At 34.1% G+C, this 20,030-nt stretch overlaps 1 protein-coding gene across 3 annotated transcripts; it reads right to left on the reverse strand.

The window, feature by feature from the left end:
- Positions 1-920: 920 nt before the first annotated feature.
- On the reverse strand, positions 921-4,129 carry LOC123310204. 3 transcript variants are annotated; one of them, XM_044893638.1, is made up of 9 exons: positions 4,090-4,129; positions 3,642-4,003; positions 3,482-3,583; positions 3,104-3,427; positions 2,489-3,050; positions 2,294-2,434; positions 1,702-2,236; positions 1,459-1,646; positions 921-1,399 (listed from the first exon to the last, which is right to left on the reverse strand). In XM_044893638.1, exons 1-8 carry the CDS (start codon positions 4,110-4,112, stop codon positions 1,479-1,481), a joined length of 2,217 nt encoding a protein of 738 aa, XP_044749573.1. In that variant the 5' UTR covers positions 4,113-4,129; the 3' UTR covers positions 921-1,399; positions 1,459-1,478. The 3 variants fall into 3 exon arrangements, with proteins under 3 accessions (XP_044749573.1, XP_044749575.1, XP_044749574.1); XM_044893640.1 differs by having other exon boundaries at positions 921-1,407; XM_044893639.1 differs by having other exon boundaries at positions 921-1,412.
- Positions 4,130-20,030: the final 15,901 nt, after the last annotated feature.

Below are 20,030 nucleotides of genomic sequence, written 5' to 3' on the forward strand. Positions count from 1 at the left end.
CAACTTTTCCCGGGACCGCGTTATTCTCGAACGAACTTCTTCATGTAATGTTACCAAAGATCCTCTTGATGATACTGAGTTACCTTCGAATGTATTACAAGAAGGTAATTATTTAATCATTGCTTGTTGACTATAAAAATATTTGAACGAGTTTCTAATGTTTGCCTTTCAGCTTGTGGTAATCTCTATATTAGTTTATCAGTTCTAAAAAGCAATTTTTATTTCTACGTTTTAATGATCAATATGGATCTGCGTAACTGCGTGCAGTTGACTGTTGTTAATTCGTTTCGATTTCAATTTAGCTAAATGGACGTCAAGTCAAGAATGTTTGTTAGGTTGGGGTGATTGAAGGCTGCCATTCCTCCCGATTTCAAAAGCTGTAAACCTCCCTACTTTTCTGAAATCTCCTAATGAATCCCGAATTCCCATATTTGCATTGAAATCAATTTATACTTTCAGGTACGATTTTACCGACACTAATAGATATAACTGGGGCGATTGATTTGTAAACGAATCCAAAATTGGACGAGTTTGAAATTGATGTGGAAATTGACCAACTGTTCAATTTGTCGAGTGATGGTTTGAATTTATCGTTTATCAATGCCTCTGTATATTGAAGGTTGCGTATCAAATTTCAGTTGTATTAACTAAAAGCAAAATGAGTGTCCCCTATATAAATCTATAATGATTCAAGGTAGAGTTCATTTACAGACAAAAATCATAAAATGCTTTATGAGAGTCACCAAGTTATTAGAAAGAAATAGGAGGACAAGCACTCCTATGAATGATTTGAAGAGTAATTGAGAATAATTTTGTGACTTTTGAAAATAAAGACAAGGGTAAAATCAATTCAAGTTTATTTCTGCAAAAAAAGTACAAAGGATGTATTCTCAAAAAATAGACACTTATTAGTATAATTTTAATATAATTGTTAGAAAGTTACGGAGCCTATAGCATTTTTACATAATCAAAACTATCAAAGCATACAGCAACTACTGATAAAGAAATTGTTGAGCTTAAAATTGAAATACTATTGCATCTCCCTTCACACCTAAACAGCATATAAAAAAATACAAGAATAGGATAACAGATATTCTATTCGGACAAAATAAAAAAAAAATATCAATTATCTTTATTTTTTTCCCAACACATATAGTCATACAAGAGGTAGCAACTTGTCAGTTCGAAAAAAATAAGACTCAACATATTCTAAATGTAACTACTGATAAGACCCTTTGTTAGTGGAAAAATTTAATATTGCTCCATCACCTCCCACCACCGAGAACATATAAAAAAACTACAAGGCTTAAAATATTATACATTACATAAATTCAAAAGAAATAAGAGAAAAGTAATAATAAATTTTCCTAAAGCAAAACAGCACTCCATCACCACTTTCCTGAAAAACTATGCTATGTTAAACATATATTATTCGAAAAATGATCAAACCATATTTACATTTTCAATATGTTCAGATTCTACTTTTTAGTGGGGTAATAAAATTGTTTTTCAATTTTCCTTTTTTTCCCTCTCTGATCTTTATTCTTTTGTAGTGTGTCATATTGCTTGTTGATATTTTCCACCATATTATCAAAATCTTCATCATCTAATGATTCCAATTTCATAAAAATCTCCTTCATTACAATCTACAATTAAAATCCTATGCAAAGCTATTCCCATCACCAAAGATTCCTAGTTTACCTCTCGTTTTTTGCTTGGATCTAGAGTAAGAACAGTATTTTGGTTCTGTATTGTCTCATCTAGGAATTCTTTGATTTCTGTCCTCTTCTGTACTCCACTTGTTGATGGTTCATCAATAGGTGGGTAATTTTCAGCAATACCTGGACCTGGAAAAAAATCGCTTCTCTTTTCGATCAAAGCAACTGCATGTATGTGTTTACATAATGCAGTTTTTACTGTGTATTCTGGACAAGTACATTGGTATTTATGAATGCAGATTCTACATTTATCACAATAAATAGTTCTACAATCGTCATCACACAATTCATTATAATCAACTATATAAAATTGGTCCCTCACCTTACTTGAGAAAACCTTAAACTCACCAGAATCTAGACAGACAACTTTCTCCAAAACTTCTTTTTCTGCCTTTATATGAGCCTCTCTATTAACTCTTGATTGGTAGGAATTAACATTTGGCCTTTCAGACTCGATGACTCTTTTCCACATTTTTTCATTAACAAGGTCTTCTAATAAGTCTAATAATTTCTCGATTCTGGAATTGATAGGTTGTGAAGTGAAAAGAGTAGTTTATATATATATTAAATTGTACCGTAAATTTTGATGTCCCTTCATTTTATTATATTTAATTACTTTATGCAGGCTCTCAATAGCCATATTGGTATTTATTCCTACATTTATTCTGTGGCAGTGGGCCCACATCATAATTCTCTCATTGCACTGGAAATAATGACTGAAAATAAAATAATGAAATGGTTTTGACCATACTGACTATATGGTAATTTACTTCTGTAAGTATTTCAAGAAATCCAGTTCATTTTCTTTTTCAAGATATTTAAAATATTCATCTTTCAATTCTAGAAATTTTGAAATACTGGTCTCTTTCAAGATATTTCTCATTCTTAATTTCATTTCTTTCTTATTATCTGGTTTCTTCAATTTATTCCTGCCTTGAATATTCCAGTTTTTGATGACATGCCAAGTGCAGAGTAAGCGTCTTGGCTTTTCAACATCATCCATTGCTTCGCACCAAGCATTAAAATATTTTATGTCATCATCTGTCATAATGTATTTGCATCTTAGGGACTCTTGAAGTCTTGCTTTTAATGACCTGAAAAATATTTTCTGGATCGTTTGATCCATACGATTACTTATTAAAAATGCTACTGGGAATCCCATATTATTTTCATCCTTGACTAAAACTGTGGTGAGTTCCCAATTCCTGATATTTGTTCCATGGGTGCCGTCAATGCAAATGATTTTGCTGTATTTTCTTAGCTTTTTTTCCATAATTTTATTCATAAAGGCTAAAGCAAAATCCTCGTTTCTCAGCTCAGGGTAATTTTCCCCTAAAAAAGTTTAAATATCAGGAAAATACAAATAATCAGTGAAAAAATATTACCTATCTGTTTGAACAAAAAAACAGTATTTTCTTCTTGACTATTCATTTCTCCTACTTTCAGGGCTGTTGCTGTCATGTCATCTGTATCACGCTGTTTGTTTATATTGAATTTACGTATAATGTATGCAAGATCCCCTCTTGTTAATAAATTCATTCTGGTGAGCTTCCCTTCCTCTAATATTCTCGCATCCTCAAGTATTCTCTCTTTTGTAACCCCAGCACATAATTTTTCAGCGAGCATTTCCTGTTGATCCTTCGATAAATGTTTGGCTCGGAGTTCATCATCATGGCCAGCATGTGTTTCAATATAGTTCACTGTTACTCCTTAAATAGAATGAATCAACACTAGTACAATAACTATATTATTAAAAGTGTTACCAGAATTAGTTATTTTAGCACAAATTCTAGATGGACATAATCCTGATATTTTAATGCTTCCTCCTGCTTTTGAACATCTTTGGTTACTTTTACTGTCATATCCTGAATAGAAGTAATTGAATAATTGAGTTACTTAGATAGACAGCTTAAATATACTCACCTCTTGTATTACTCCTATTGCAATTATAGTATATGTACTCATCATCTTTGATCTTTTGACCTCTTTGAAAGGCATAATCTATATTTCTATTGTCAACTGCTCTCCAAGCTTCAAATTCCTCTTTGTTTCCAAAATAAAGAGTTGATCGTATAATAGTCAAAAAATGAATTTTTTCTATATGATCCACTAACTGGTCATGGCTTCCAAATGATAATTTAAGTTTATCCTCACAAAGTGGACATTTAATATTCTTCGTGTCCTTTCCTGTAAGTGGCTCTTGCAGGTGCACCTGTTTTATATGGCGGTTGAATGTAGACACACTGGATAACCTTTTGCCACATATGTGACAAAGAAGCTGTTTACTACAAAAATAGCAAGCTGATGACAACAATCAAATCACCCCTATTCTGTAACTCAGATCGGAATGAACCATATGAATAAACTTTACCTTTCTTGATCCATATCGATCATTCAAACGTAGCAATAAACACTGCTTTTTAGAGCTGATAAACTGATATAGATATTACCACCGGCTGAAAGGCAAATATCAGAAACTCGTTCAAATATTTTAATATAGTCAAAAAGCAATTATTAATTAATTACCTTCTTTCGCAATCTGTATAAGCGATAATAATCGCTGTTTTCGAAATTTAATGAAAGAACAAACTGAAATGCGAAATTTTGAACTTATTACATTCACAGATAACAGAGTATCATCAAAATTAAGAGGATCTAATGGTACGATTACATGAAGAAGTTCGTTCGAGATCGAGAATAACCCGGTCGGGGGAAAAGTTGGCCAGACCAGAGAAATGTTTTGGCGGGAGATGCGCTGCACTCTGATTGGTCGATATGATTTGGCATCTGGAGACAATTAATGTATGCTATAATCTTTGTTTGCAATGGTACTCAAACCAGAGACATAGGGCAGAGTATGGAGAGTAGAGAGAAGGAGAACGATCGCTGCTTTGAGACCACAGATTTTTTGTCCCCTAAAATATGTACCAATAGTAGTAGTTCATGCTTTTGCCAACAGGCGCGCTGGCCATCACGAGAGTGCAAAATTTTGTTTACACAAATCAAATTGTAGTTGGCTCGTTGGCTGAGTGAACTGTTTCCTTGGTGACAGATGATAGGAATATTATTATTGTCGATTTTTGATAAGAGAACAACATATGACCATGGTGAAATGTTGAAGCGTGCGCTAGTATAAGAGTGTTTTGGCATCGGAAAGAAAAGGAAAAGAGATAAAATTTCCGAGAGCATTTTTGAGAGAAAATTGGGAAAAACCTTATCTCAAGAATCAACTCCCAATCAATTTGTGTGTCAAGAGCACTTTTGCGATGAAGATATCAAAAAGATGATGGATTCATTATAAACGAAATCGAAATTGTCATCCCTCGTGAGAAGTGGACTCTTCTGAATTAGAATATTTAACCAATAAAACTACATGGTTCAGAAGTAAATATTCTTGAAGAATTTTGTTGGCATAACATAATATATGGTTTATATCGGTTCTCAGCTGAGTATTGGCAAAAGAATCTACTCTAATACCTAAGTGATAAATCTGATGAGACTGCTACCTTTTGTTGTCTTGATGTGTACTACTCCTCACTACGGATTTATATAATTTTGAAGATTAGTAAACCAACTAACATAGCTGCTTTCAATAAACAATGATAAACAAAAGTAGGTACAATTTTTTTGATCAGTGATTTCTTTTGAATTTCATTGATTTCGACTTGCATTTTATTGCATATAATTCAGAGAACTCATATTCAATATAGATTTGAAGAAAGGTATTTGAAAAATCATCAGAAAAACCACGATGACACATAACCCTAAATAAAATGAAGGCTGTTCATTTCAAATTGACGCTTGAATCCCCACTCCTTATCGATACCCGTTGTAATCGCAGCGACACCTATTTTCCCCGTTTTTGGAGACACATTTTTAGTACGGCGATCGTTCTCCTTCTCTCTACTCTCCATAGGGCAGAGACAAGAGACTCTATGACATAGGGCCTGTTCCGATATTAGAGAGTTGAAGTGTGCACAGAACGTTAGCCTGAACGTAAACGTTAACGTGAGAAATAACGTCAGATATAACGTTTACGTGTTGTAATGAAATTTGAGTTGAAGTGCTGTCATCATGAAACGTCAGACGTTAAACATAACCTATCAATTTGATTTTGCTTTCGTTTCGCGTGAACTCTCTTTTATCTAATATTGAGCTCCGACAGCTGAAATACATTTGGAATATTGATGTTCTAATGATTTATATGCCTAATAAAGAGAATTTTTAGCTTGGAAGTATTTTATTATCAATGAAATGTTCAAGTGCTAGAGACATCAGAATTGCAGTGTAGTTTCAGCTATTTCCTTATGTACTGAATGTAATCTGATAACACAGTAATTTAACTTAATCCTTTTGATAACTTTCAAATCACTGCTGATTTCCTATAATTTTCGTTCATTATGAGAAAATACACAGGAAATGTAAACAATGACAGTTTGAGGTTATCGAGAATTGCATTCAACAATCAAAATTCGGCCATTCGCAAGTCATCGGTGCTACTCGTTTAACGTTCGGTTAACGTACGTCGATGTTTAAGGTATACGTGGGAGACCGCTAGTTTACGTAGGCCGTAAAGCTGACGCTAACGTTAACGTTAAAAACGGACGAATGAGCATGCGTAGATGTCAATTATAACGTTAACGTTTACGTTCATGGCTGCACTTCAAGTCTCTATTAGGGAGTTGAAGTGTGCACAATACGTCAGCCTGAACGTAAACGTTAACGTGAGAAATAACGTCAGATATAACGTTTACGTGTTGTGATGAAATTTGAGTTGAAGTGCTGCCATCATGAAACGTCAGACGTTAAACATAACCTATCAATTTGATTTTGCTTTCGTTTCGCGTGAACTCTCTTTTATCTAGTACTGAGCTCCGACAGCTGGAATAACATTTGGAATATTGATGTTCTAATGATTTATATGCCTAATAAAGAGAATTTTCAGCTTGGAAGTATTTTATTATCAATAAAATGCTCAAGTGTTAGAGACATCAGAATTGCAGTGTAGTTTCAGCCATTTCCTTATGTACTGAATGTAATCTGATAACACAGTAATTTAACTTAATCCTTTTGATAACTTTCAAATCACTGCTGATTTCCTATAATTTTCGTTCATTATGAGAAAATACACAGGAAATGTAAACAATGACAGTTTGAGGTTATCGAGAATTGGATTTAACAATCAAAATTCGGCCATTCGCAAGTCATCGGTGCTACTCGTTTAACGTTCGGTTAACGTACGTCGATGTTTAAGGTATACGTGGGAGACCGCTAGTTTACGTAGGCCGTAAAGCTGACGCTAACGTTAACGTTAAAAACGGACGAATGAGCATGCGTAGATGTCAATTATAACGTTAACGTTTACGTTCATGGCTGCACTTCAACTCTCTAATGTTGGTTTTACTGGCCCGCAATTGAATAACAATAGAACCAGTGTTGCCAATGGTAATTTATAGAAAAATCTGAAATATCTGACAAAAAATCCGAAAAAATCCGATGCTTCCGTAACTTAATCCGGAAAAAATCCGCTCGTTCATCGAACAATTAAATAATTAAGAAAACAGATAAACAATTTTCTAATCTCAATATTCCAATCATTTTTTCAACGTGAAAAATCTTCACTAGCCTTTTTGAGCTGCGAATATGCTGCCCTCTAGTGGCAGCTGAATTCTGTACCAGGTCTAGAACACCGAATACGTTATTTATTTCATTACCTAAACATAAAAGAACACTTTTCCAAAAATCCCCATCGATCCCGCTTGTACAGTTTTTTTTATTTGAGGTCGCACATTTTCGTAAACCTCAAGAAACTTGGCAGATCGTACAATTCTTCACAAAAAAAAATATTCTATTCGTGAGAAAGTCGTATTTCAAATTACACGCACACATTTTCGCTGGTTTCTCCAGTTCCCAATGGGAATATTCCACGATATATTTCGACCAATAAATTATAACGGGACATCTAGTGGACGAAGCCTCTACTATTGATTTGAATTATTCAATCATCTAGTGACAAGAGCCTCCATAATAGATTTGAATAATTCAATTACTTCAGAAATTCTTTGAAACTGTATAACATAAAAAAAATACGAAAATATCCGAAATATTTTTAAATCCGAAAAAAATCCGCAAGAGCTAAAAAAATCCGCAATTCGGATAAAAATCCGCCGATTGGCAACACTGAATAGAACTCGAAAGACTGGGCCAATGGGCATCGTCTCTGAAATACTGACAGTACTGTTCACATAGACATAGAGACATGGACTGTGCCTTCCCTTTATATCTATGCATGAAATACGGTAAAAAAAGTGACAGAGAGAAAAACACGTCGGGAATGCAGTTGTCTTTTTCTAGAATTTTGATTGGTCTACACTCACCTCTATCTGAACAAAAAAGAGAAAGGTAATGTCCCGACGAGCTTTTCTCCCTTTCTAATAAATAGCCAATTTCATGCTGGCATTGCTCAGTCCATGTCTCTATGTCTATGACTGTTCAGGAGTATCGGAACCACAGCCGTCTATAGAGAAAGCCTGGAACACAATCTGACAACGCTGCAGATTGGCCAACTTGGTGGGCCGACTTTAGTTTTGTACGTAGCGCTGTATGCTTGCGTTTCCGAATCCTATAAACGTTATTAAATGATTATTGAAATGTTTTTTTGACGGAAATCTTGAAAGAATATAGTATGATGCTCTACTTATTCAATATATTGAATTCATAGCGGAGATAATAGTTTGCACAAGAATTGAATTCGGCAAATATTCCTGAAATAATTTTCAAATCAAATTATGGAGGGTAGAGAGTCTCTCTACCCTCCATAAATCAAATGAAAGGATTTTCATTTTATTTTAGGCAAATGATATTTGTTTTTCAATTTATTGTTCAGCAAGAACCACGGGAAGGTGTAGGGGTTTCTCTTGCCATAAAATTGTGTAAATGAAGTTATAAAACCGATCATGAAATACTTGAAGGAGCGAGTGAACGGGACATGTATATAGGAATGTGAACATATTGCAGAAATGAATCGACATATTCGGTTGAACAAGTTCAGTTACACATTTTTCACAATCAACTCAATAAACCAGAGACTGCAATAAACTATGTACTTTGAATGAACAAAATATACTCAAACATAACATCATTTTTAAATACAATACAACATACTCAAACATAACATATTCTATTCTTAAACATAACATGATATTCTCAAACATAACATATTCTATTCTTAAACATAACATGATATTCTCAAACATGAAATAATTATTAATTAGATCATCAAAATCTTTATCGGAATTTGAAAAAGCCTCGATTTCATTATTGTTCCTACTTAAAATTGTATTCCTTCTATACTGTGGATCTTTTCTTTTTTTATGAACTGGTTTTGAAAGATAAGCTGGACAATTTGGACAAATTTTTGGAACCGCGTTTTCTGTTAATTTTGGAGATCTTAATGATATGAGTTTAAATGAACCATCCGGCTGTAAATGCTTATCATATCTGATTATATCGGACTCTTCAAAAATGTTTTTCACAAACACCACTGTGAACGGTGGGAACGAAATTTTTTCGTGGGATATATTTGAGCCATAAAAGCTTCCTTTCTTCATTTTTGGGGAAACCGAAGCAACTCACCCCAACAAACATTTATCGTCGGTAAATCGTCGGCTGTGTGCTGTTACTGCTGGCGAAGTGCGTACTGCTGTTACACAGCATCGGACCTTTGAAGATCCGAGGACATGGTTTACGCTGCTGAAGATGTGTCGAAACATGAGCATCTTGCCAGCGTCGGCAAAACGCTGCTGTTAGATGAGCAACTTCTTGGTGGTTTATATTCATCGGATCGGTTGCGGTTAGATGCATCTTCAGCGCGTTTTACCCTTAACATAAGGTCAAACTGTACTATTTAAATTTCGCGGGATTTTGCATAAGAGCTTCCAGACAATCTAATTCCGTATCGAAGCGTTATTTCATTCAGACGGCGTACGCGTGCACGTGTTTCGATGATAAAAAAGTTTTTAAGAGTAGGCTATTTGACAAAATTTTTCTTTCTGAAAACTTCCTTGTTGTGTTGTGTTGTATTAACATAGTAACAGTGATGTCCCAGGGCAGTTGAGTACAAGAAATCAAAATAAAATGGTATTTCTATTTCTAATAAACTTCGGAGTAGGCGTCAGGAATATCATCACGTGAAACAGAGAGTTCTCGAAATATTAGGTCCAAGTAGTACATCATCACCATCATTAGAACCGAGTACTTCTACGATCTTTTGAGATTGCATATAGATAAAAAAAATGCAGAGATAGAAATGGATAAGAACACCATCAAAATAAAAAGGCACGAAGAATTGAAGAAATTCGATGCTGATATACTTATATATATGATCTAGAATATTTGAAAAAATGTGTAGGTAGAATTGTATCTACTCTTTTGGGATATGCTTTAATTTTTTGGTTTTGGTCTTTTTTATTCTAGAGAAAAAGTTCTACAATTTGAAAGACAGAAAAATCTATATATACAAATATTTTTCAGTTGTCCAAGTTTAGCCTCAACGGGGGTAAGGACGTAGCAGAGACAACACGCAAAATAATCTAACTCATAATAAGCCATGAATCAGGAATTTCCCTGAATTGGTCGGGTAGGAATTAATAATAAAAATGGATTAGAAGCAATGGCGAATATTGTTGAGCTTAATCATGGTGAGTTTTCATGTTGTATTGGTCGAAAATGTTGACATTTTTTAATGTTAGGAAGTTACTTAAATTGAATACATATTTTGCATGTTGACACATATTTAATTAATTTAAACACATATAAGATGATATTCTATATGAAATTCAATAATTTATTTTAAACAAATAATGAAATTCTATTATCCAGGATCTGTAAGGATAAATCCTATTACAAGAAGTGCCACTGATGTGGAAATGAATCATGTAATGAATTGGCTTCGCAATGCCGGTGACAGAGCAGGGGGCAGATCGAAAAGAGCGGAGGAAAAAGAAGCAGGCAATAATAATGAGCAGTGAATAAATATATGCTTTTTTTTTCAAGTAAGCTAGTCGTTTTTATGTGGTTTTTCAACCTACAAAGTATTTATATATGTATATTATTATATGAGCGTTATATTTTAGTTGTTTGAATATATGAAGATTCTTTTCAATTGGCTGTATAAATTGTCTTGCCCTAATCACAATATAAGTGTTGCAAGGTTTCAAAAAATATTAGAAGAAAAAAATAGATCTCCTTCAACATGAGAAATGATTCCGAGATTTCATAAGAAACGTTCAAAGATCAGAAATTATTGATCAAATAATTCATATTTATTTTTTTTTTGGATTTGCCAATTTCTACCAACGATTCTCAAATTTTCGGGGGCACCTTAGCATATTTACTTGGCATTTCTTTCTAACTCTAATACGAATTCAGTTTCAGCAACGTTTAGTTGGTATTAAGTGTCTCCTAAAAGTTGATCAGACAGAAATCGTACATGAGTAGTAAGAAATGTCACGTAAATATGCTTAGGTGTCCCTTAAAATTTAGGGATCGTTGGTGAGAACGAGCATTAGTATTGCAGGTATGTATATATTATACCGACGTTGTACCGATCAATTGGAACAGCGTATTCCCAGCATTGTCTAGACATTAAGCCGACGTGGTGCCGATCAATTGTAAAAGCATTCTTCCAATATTTTGTAGAAGCTGAACCGACGTCGTAACGATTAATTTGAGGAGCGTATTTGAAGCATAGTCTAGACGCTAAACCGATGCTTTTTTGCACAGTCGAATCGTCACCGGATCTGCGGTGTGCAGACTCTGCAACATGTCGGCTCATAGTCCGTCGGGCGGCTGTCGGCCGATGTGACACTATTTGCAGTATACCGACTCTAACATCGCAGCACTAACCCAACGTTGGGCCGAGTTAAAAATGTTTGCTGGGACATAACGGTCTTTCTGGGTTAAGAAATAGTTACTTTTACAAGAAGGTACACAACATTTCTTGACCATGATTGAAAATGGCTTCTTCACGGAAGTTCATAAGGCTATGTACTTACGGTTAAAAAAGGAATCCAATACAAAATGCACTATAACACTACTTACACTCTTCACTTTAATGTATAACAGAACGAAAAAACTGAGAAGCCACAAGATTTCACAAGTTTCATACTACTTGTTTCAAAAACTTCACGCCGACGCGGTTATTCACCAACTAAACTTACGAATTGCAAGCGTCATGCGTATCAAGGACATGATAGAGTCGGCCCTACTGCGACGTTGCATTTTAATCGTGAATCAGGCTCTCCTTAAAGACGGCTGTGGTTAGAGTCACTGTATGTATTTTCTACAGTGACTATATCAGAGATATATTCTCTGGACTATATAAGTAGTCACTGTAGTATTTTCTATAGATAGAGCTACCTAGCGGCCGAAAAATAAACTAACTGCGAATGTAGCGCTACAAAGCGGGTGCGACAAGCACTAAAAACATATATTCTTATTCAGAAGAGTCAACTTCTCACGAGGGATGACAATTTCGATTTCGTTTATAATGAATCCATCATATTTTTGATATCTTCATCGCAAAAGTGCTCTTGACACACAAGTTGATTCGGAGTCGATTCTTGAGGTAAGGTTTTTTCCAATTTTCTCTCAAAAATGCCCTCGGTAATTTTATCGCTTCTCCTTTTCCTTCCAATGCCAAAACACTCTTACACTAGCGCCCGCTTCAACATTTCCTATGGTTCTCTTATCAAAAATCGAAAATAATCCCATCATCTGTCACGAGGAAAACAGGTCACTCTCCCAAAGCCAACTTCAACTAGTTTAAATCAAAATTTCGCACTCCCGCATTGAACTAAAGAAGTTCAAAGTAGTTCAATCACAGCCGTCTATAGAGAAAGCCTGGAACACAATCTGACAACGCAGCAGATTGGCCAACTTGGTGGGCCGACTTTAGTTTAGTACGTAGCGCTGTATGCTTGCGTTTCCGAATCCTATAAACGTTATTAAATGGTTATTGAAATGTTTTTTTTGATGGAAAACTTGAAAGAATATAGTATGATGCTCTACTTATTCAATAAATTTAATTTATAGCGGAGAAAATAGTTTGCACAGGAATTGAATTCGGAAAATATTCCTGAAATGATTTTCAAATCAAATGAAAGGATTTTCATTTTATTATAGGCAAATGATATTTGTTTTTCAATTTATAGTTCAGCAAGAACCACGGGAGTGTAGGGGTTTCTCTTTTGCCATAAAATTGTGTAAACGAAGATATAAAACCGATCATGAAATACTTGAAGGAGCTAGTGAACGGGACATGTATATAGGAATGTGAACATATTGCAGAAATGAATCGATATATCGGGTTGAACAAGTTCAATTGCATATTTTTCACAATCAACTCAATAAACTATCAACAATCAACTGAACAAAATATACTCAAACATAACATCATTTTTAAATACAACATACTCAAACATAACATATTCTATTCTTAAGCATAACATTATATTCTCAAACATGAAATAATTATTAATTAGATCATCAAAATCTTATTTATCGGAATTTGAAAAAGCCTCGATTTCATCATTGTTCCTACTTAAAATTGTATTCCTTCTAGACTGTGGATCTGTTCTTTTTTTATAAACTGGTTTTGAAAGATAAGCTTGACAATTTGGAAACATTTTTGGAACCGCGTTTTCTGTTAATTTTGGACATCTTAATGATATGAGTTTGAATGAACCATCCGGCTGTAAATGCTTATCATGTCTGATTATATATCGGACTCTTCAAAATGTTTTTCACAAACCCCACTATGAACGGTGGGAACGAAATTTTTTCGAGGGATATATTTGAGCCATAAGCTTTCTTTCTTCATTTTTGGGGAAACCAAAGCAACTCACATAACCGTCTTTCCGGGTTAAGAAATAATTACTTTTACAAGAAGGTACACAACATTTCTTGACCATGATTGAAAATGGCTTCTTCACGGAAGTTCATAAGGCTATGTGCTTACGGTTAAAAAGGTAATCCAATACAAAATGCACTATAACACTACTTACACTCTTCACTATAATGTATCACAAAACGAAAAAACTGAAAAGCCACAAGATTTCACAAGTTTTACACTACTTGTTTCAAAAACTTCACGCCGACGCGGTTATTCACCAACTAAACTTACGAATTACAAGCGTCATGCGTATCAAGGACATGATAGAGTCGGCCCTACTGCGACGTTGCATTTTAATCGTGAACCAGGCTCTCCTTAAAGACGGCTGTGCTCTAACGTTAGTCACTCAGTGATGGGAACCTAACCGCAATTTCGGTAGATCTACCGATTTTCCATGAAATCTACCTATCTACCGATGAAGGTTCAAATTCTGCAAAAAAAAAATTCGATTCCTCCAAAAATGCAAAATTAACTTCCCTATCAATAATAGAAATATATTTTAATCATTTTCTGCTTCTGTGTTATTTGGAATAACCGTTTTTTTTTTCTGTCAAAGGGAAAAATAGAAGGAATTTTCAGTACAGAAAGAGGATATTTTTCATAGTGTGCTGCCATAAAAATGTTATTGGCATAACTGATCTTAGGAAAAGAAGGCCGCCCATAAAATGATTCTGAGGCGAGCGTTGCACCCTTTGAAGTCTGCCGTCCGACGACGTTGAAATAATAATGAATTATAATGTTTAAATTCTGCGATATCGGTTCTAAAATTATTATAGTTCCCACAAACTGCAATTTCGTTAAATTTATCTCTTACTAATAAATTTTCGGTATTTCCGAATATTTAATTGACTCGGTCTCTACTTGATTCATATTGATTAGATCAAAATAAAACTACAATTTCTACAAAACAATTTAATGTTTTCTCAACAATTGTTTGCCAACACTGACGCTTCATCAAGTTATTACAAAAATAATATTTCCTAAACATCAAATTTCAAAAAGCTGAGCTACTCATTCGGTATCATCTCTTGGACCACCACCGATTTAGCAGCCTTACAGAGAAAAATAAGGACGATGCTGACTAAACACAATAAACATCACCCCAAAAGCTCAATAGAACGTACCGAGCTGCCACGACATCTTGGGGGTAAAGGAATTGTTGATTTGTCCAACCGTATGTCCCAGGAAATTGAAGGACTTCGAAAATATTTTCTGGGCAAGGCTACTTCATCAGAACTCCATCAAGTAGTTTGTGTTGCTGATAGTTCTACACCGTTAAAGCTACAGCAGGACCACTTGGAAACCGTCGAACACTCTACAGAAAGTAAAATGCAGAAACTGATTGGCAAAGCTTTGCATGGAAGGCACCAGAACGAGGTCAACCATGATTACGTCGACATATCTGCGTCGAACTACTGGTTGACTTCCGGAAGGCTGTTTACAGAGACAGAGGGCTTCATGCTCGCCATCCAGGATCAGGTGATTCCAACAAGGAACTACATGAAATATATCGCCAAGGATGCTTCAGTGGCGGATGATAGCTGGGATAAGTGAATTTTCCTCTGGAGAGGAGTGTGAAAGCCGCAAGGCTAAAGTCATAATAATCTTTAATTCCTTATCATCTTCACAAATACGGAAATGAAAAGAATAGTGTCAAAACAACAACAAAAAGGTAAATTATTGGTTCATAAATTAGAATTAAATTCTCTCAAAGAATATGGTTCCATGTGGAGGAGATATTTAAATAAACTTTTTTTGAAACATGAAATATTTGAAATTGATTTTATATTCCCTGGAAGAGAATTATACAACTTCAAACATCTATATTCTGCCTGCTTCTGAGATGTTGTCAGGCGATGCTTGGGATAGATGAAGTCACCATTTCTTGTATCGTAGAAAGTTCTTCTCTTTTCATGCTTCTCAAATAGAGCTTGGTTGTTCAAGATGAAAAGGACACATTCTTGTATGTAGAGTGTTATATAGTCAATATTCCAGATCTCCTGAAAACACCTCTGCAAGATTCATCATATTTGATATTATTTAAAATTCTTATCACTTCCTTCTGCAGAATAAATAGTTGTTCTATATTGCCTGACGCATGAAATATGATACCGAATCTTAGTTTGGCCAAAGATTATAGAGTTAGGTTAGGACTAACCTAACCTAACTCTATAATCTTTGAGTTTGGCTTCTACCATCGCATGATAAACTGTCTTCATGTAATTATTTCCAAGATACCTGGCCATAACTCTGAAACCATAGACAGCTGTTGTTGTTGTTTTTTCATACAAATAACAAAGATTATAGAGTAGAAAGATAGGAAACGAAGCGACTAGAGTGATGTGTGCGCCATCTGTGTTTCAAATGTGTTTTTAAGGCCCTAAGACTGGTTAAAATTTTAATTCTAGGGACATATGAAATTTTGCGAGATGTCAGAGTCAAATGGCCATTTTGATCAAACCGGTTTTGAATGTTTTGATTCTCGTATCCATAGACAACCTCGTATCGCCTTTTGTTTTCCGAGCCCGTTCTAGTTGCTGATTATTGAAATTTTTGTCTAATTTCTTGGCGAAAACCTCAAAATATCGTTCGAAAATTATTGTATGGTGAAGAACTGTGGATCAAATAAAACGAATTTTACTAAGGAAAATGGGAATGTAAGTATTAACTGGTAACATGTGACTCGGTCATTCATTGATTTTTGTTTTCAGTGCTACGAAGTGGATAAAATTTTCAGGGCGTAAAGGCCTGCAAACACTACTGACTACACCATGTGCAATGAACATTTTACTGCAAGTCGATTGAGAACTGTTTATCCACGTGAATTGTTGTATGCAGGAAGCATCCCTTACATGAAGGGCTCATTTAGGGGAAATTATGACTTTTACACCAATTAACCTTACCTTCCATTCAAAGATTCTCAATATTGCCTTCAATATATTCAGAAATGCAAAATTTTATGGATTTCGATTTGGGAATCGGGTGACTGTCAAATTGTTGTTTGGAAAGTCAAAGTTTTATGAAACCTTCTGTGAGTGTTCATTCGTCAATCAATTTGTATATTGTGTCGTGACCATACTATGAAGAAATCATGAAAAAGCATGAAGAAATTCTACTGACGGACTTGAATACAACCCAAACAACACACACACACATCTTTAAAACATTTTATAGACCATAGCTCATAGACTTTTAGATGATCTATAAAACATCAGGAAGTATCGAATCTTTAACCTAGATTCGACGGAAAAATGTCCGCGAGATTTACGTTGAAAAGTATCACTTCTTCAGACGTCTATTCGACGTAATTCTAATTATCTCTATAACAAGTACGATTTCTGATATTCTCGAGATTATCCTGATTTGGTATTTTGTTTGATATATACACTGAGAAAAAAGTTACAAGTAACTTTTTTTACTTGACTGCTTTTTACTCAAGCTAAATAAATTTTCATACGCGATAAGCGAACATTTACGTGCTGCAGATAATCATATATTTATCGTTAACAAACACGTTCATCTAAGAATTTTTAATAGTTAGCAGTAACTTTTTTTCTCAATTCAATATCAAAATTTATTGAATCCAAATAGCACTGATATTTAAATTCTGTTTGTTATTGATAAATACGCTGAGTATAGATGCCAAATAATCGCTCAACTTATAGCAAGCTACTTTTTCAGTTACGTATTTTTATCAGCCCTAAATAACAAAGTTATTTGCTACATTGAAACCTTGACTTGGGGTAGACACATGTGTTTCTAGTAATAAGTGTAAAAAATATTCGGATGATAACCGACTTGAGCCGATACGAACCCGAAGCAGTTATTCCCTTTGAAGATCGGTACATCTAAAGATTAACATCTGTGGTACATCTGTGATTCTGTGCAGTGTGCATCATTCAGCGGTCAGAAGCCAACGCGTCTGCGGGTTAAACGAATTATCGTGGATCTCGAAAAGTAGTGCGCCGCCGCCGGGTCGTGTGGGTAGGTTATATTATATCATATTATCTCGGCATACTTTGATTTGGCTACAAAGTAGGGATTCGAAATTCAACGAATATAGTAACCAAGTCTAAGTATGCCGCGATATATGATATATAACTTCAATAGTTATGATCTGATATAATAATAATAATTATAATAAATTCTTTCACCCTTTACACACTTTACAGAATATTTTGTGCTTGTTTTATGTGCTTAAATGGATTACGAAGAAATCCTCAAACGATGGGGATTCGAAGAGTATGTGGAAAAATTCAGAGGTAAGTCAAAATTTTTAGTTTTTGAATATAATTTATTGTGGATTATTGTGTATATACTCAATAATGCACAATGCACTCGACAATGCATAAGGTATTCACGCAAAAAAAGATGATTCACTCAAGTGGTCTTCCGCATCAGAACCTCGATTTAGTCTCTCAAGCTACTATCTTCATAGTGTTTTGAATTTTCAAGTTTTTTTCATAAGGAAGAGCCATTGCATTTATATTCCTATTATATATTGTATTGCATGTGCATAAGTTACATAAGGTATACATAGAAGTTACGATCCAACTAATAGAAATATATTTTTTAATGATCAAGAAAAGTGTGACAGGTGCAGCTTAGTCCAAATTTAATATATGTACCTATCTATATAGGAAACTCTAACGATTTGTCAAAATCAGCTAAGCTTTTGTTGCTGTGGGGCACACAAGCTTTTCCCTGCATTGATTCGCATGCTGTTCTGGTCGAGTATTGTGTTTTGTGCATGTTTTTGGAACCCTCCAACGTAGGGAATAACATTTTTTCCAAAAACATGCACAAAATACAATACTCGACCAAAACAGCATGCGAATCAATGGAAGGAAAAGATTGTGTGCCCCACGACAGCGAACGCTTAGCTGATTTTGACAAATCGTTAGAGTTCCCTATATGCAAGAATTATTTCTGATATACAATTTTTCAGATCGACGAGGACACAATTAAGGAGATATTCACTAAAAAAGGGCCATTCCTTGTATTCAAAGCGAAATATAAAGTTTCGCGAAAGACAAAACGAAATTATTATTTATGTAAGTTTGAACTTGACTTGACATATTTTCCTCAAATTATTCGATGCTAACAAACATTAGAGAAATTTATATATTTACTCTTAGGACATAGGTTGATAGTTATTTATGTTATATTATAACATTATATAAACTACAATTCCTACTTGAGATGTTAAACGTATATTTTCCATTACAATTTTTAGCAGTGAAATTTTCTTTTCTTTATAAAAATGTATACAAAAATATAAGACTTGAATTGTTATTTTAATTTCTTATTATATACTTTCCCATATATTTATATGAGTCATGAAGTTTGCTTTGTATACGAAAATTAACAGGAAAACATCAATATTCACTTAAAGAGCTATAGCATTCAAAATAATATATAATGTTAAAAAAGTATAGTATTTGATTGATGAGGTTCTACTACTTCCTTAATTGGTTTTTACTCCAAGAGTGATTTATTGTATTATTATTCCTCCCATTTATAATTTTCTTCTTCATTAACTCAGAGGAATATAGAGATACCCCTCTCGACTGATTTTATTCAATATATGTTGCAATAATATGATAGTGATTTCAAATATATGACTTTTAAGAATGAGTTAATAAAAAAGAAAATTAGGGAGTAAAATTCATATTGCTTTCACCCCTTAAGCACAAAAAAAATACTGGAAGTATGTAGTAGCAGTTTGTACTTAAGGTGAGTAACAGTGTCTCTTATAATAGATGATGCTGAGTACTTATGACAAGTATAACTGTGTACTCACGATAGTGACCGTGTGTACTTACGGTAAGTAATAGTGACTCTTATCGTGAACAAAAAAGTTAATTACCAACACAAACTATTTATGAGATCTGAGTGAAAAAGTTACCTGTTACAGACATAGGTTCTCACTAACTGCAAGTGACAAATATACTTGAACTATAAAAAAATTATGTTTAGTGTACATTCAACTGTTACTTGCGCCGAACAACTTTTTTAGTTGCAGTAAATGAACTCAATATCCTATCAAGTAACACATGATACTTGGATCATGTCAATAAAGTCATTTATTCTGAATAAAAATGAAATACGAACTGCAAGTACCTTTGCTTAGTTATGATAAGTTACTTTGTGTCAGGAAACACGTATACTTGTAGCAAATAAAAAAAGTTCTTTGTGCCTATAGCAAGTCACAATTTCTATTTGTCATATTCAAATTTTTTTCTCGGTGTAATAGACGTTTGAGGATGTACTTTATTTAAATCATTCGATATCGTTTATATATCATTAGATTTTTGACATTTTTCTTCGATCAACAATCTGATAATATATAGATGATC

The sequence above is a fragment of the Coccinella septempunctata genome, chromosome 3 (assembly GCF_907165205.1).
Source record: "Coccinella septempunctata chromosome 3, icCocSept1.1, whole genome shotgun sequence".
NCBI lineage: Eukaryota > Metazoa > Arthropoda > Insecta > Coleoptera > Coccinellidae > Coccinella > Coccinella septempunctata.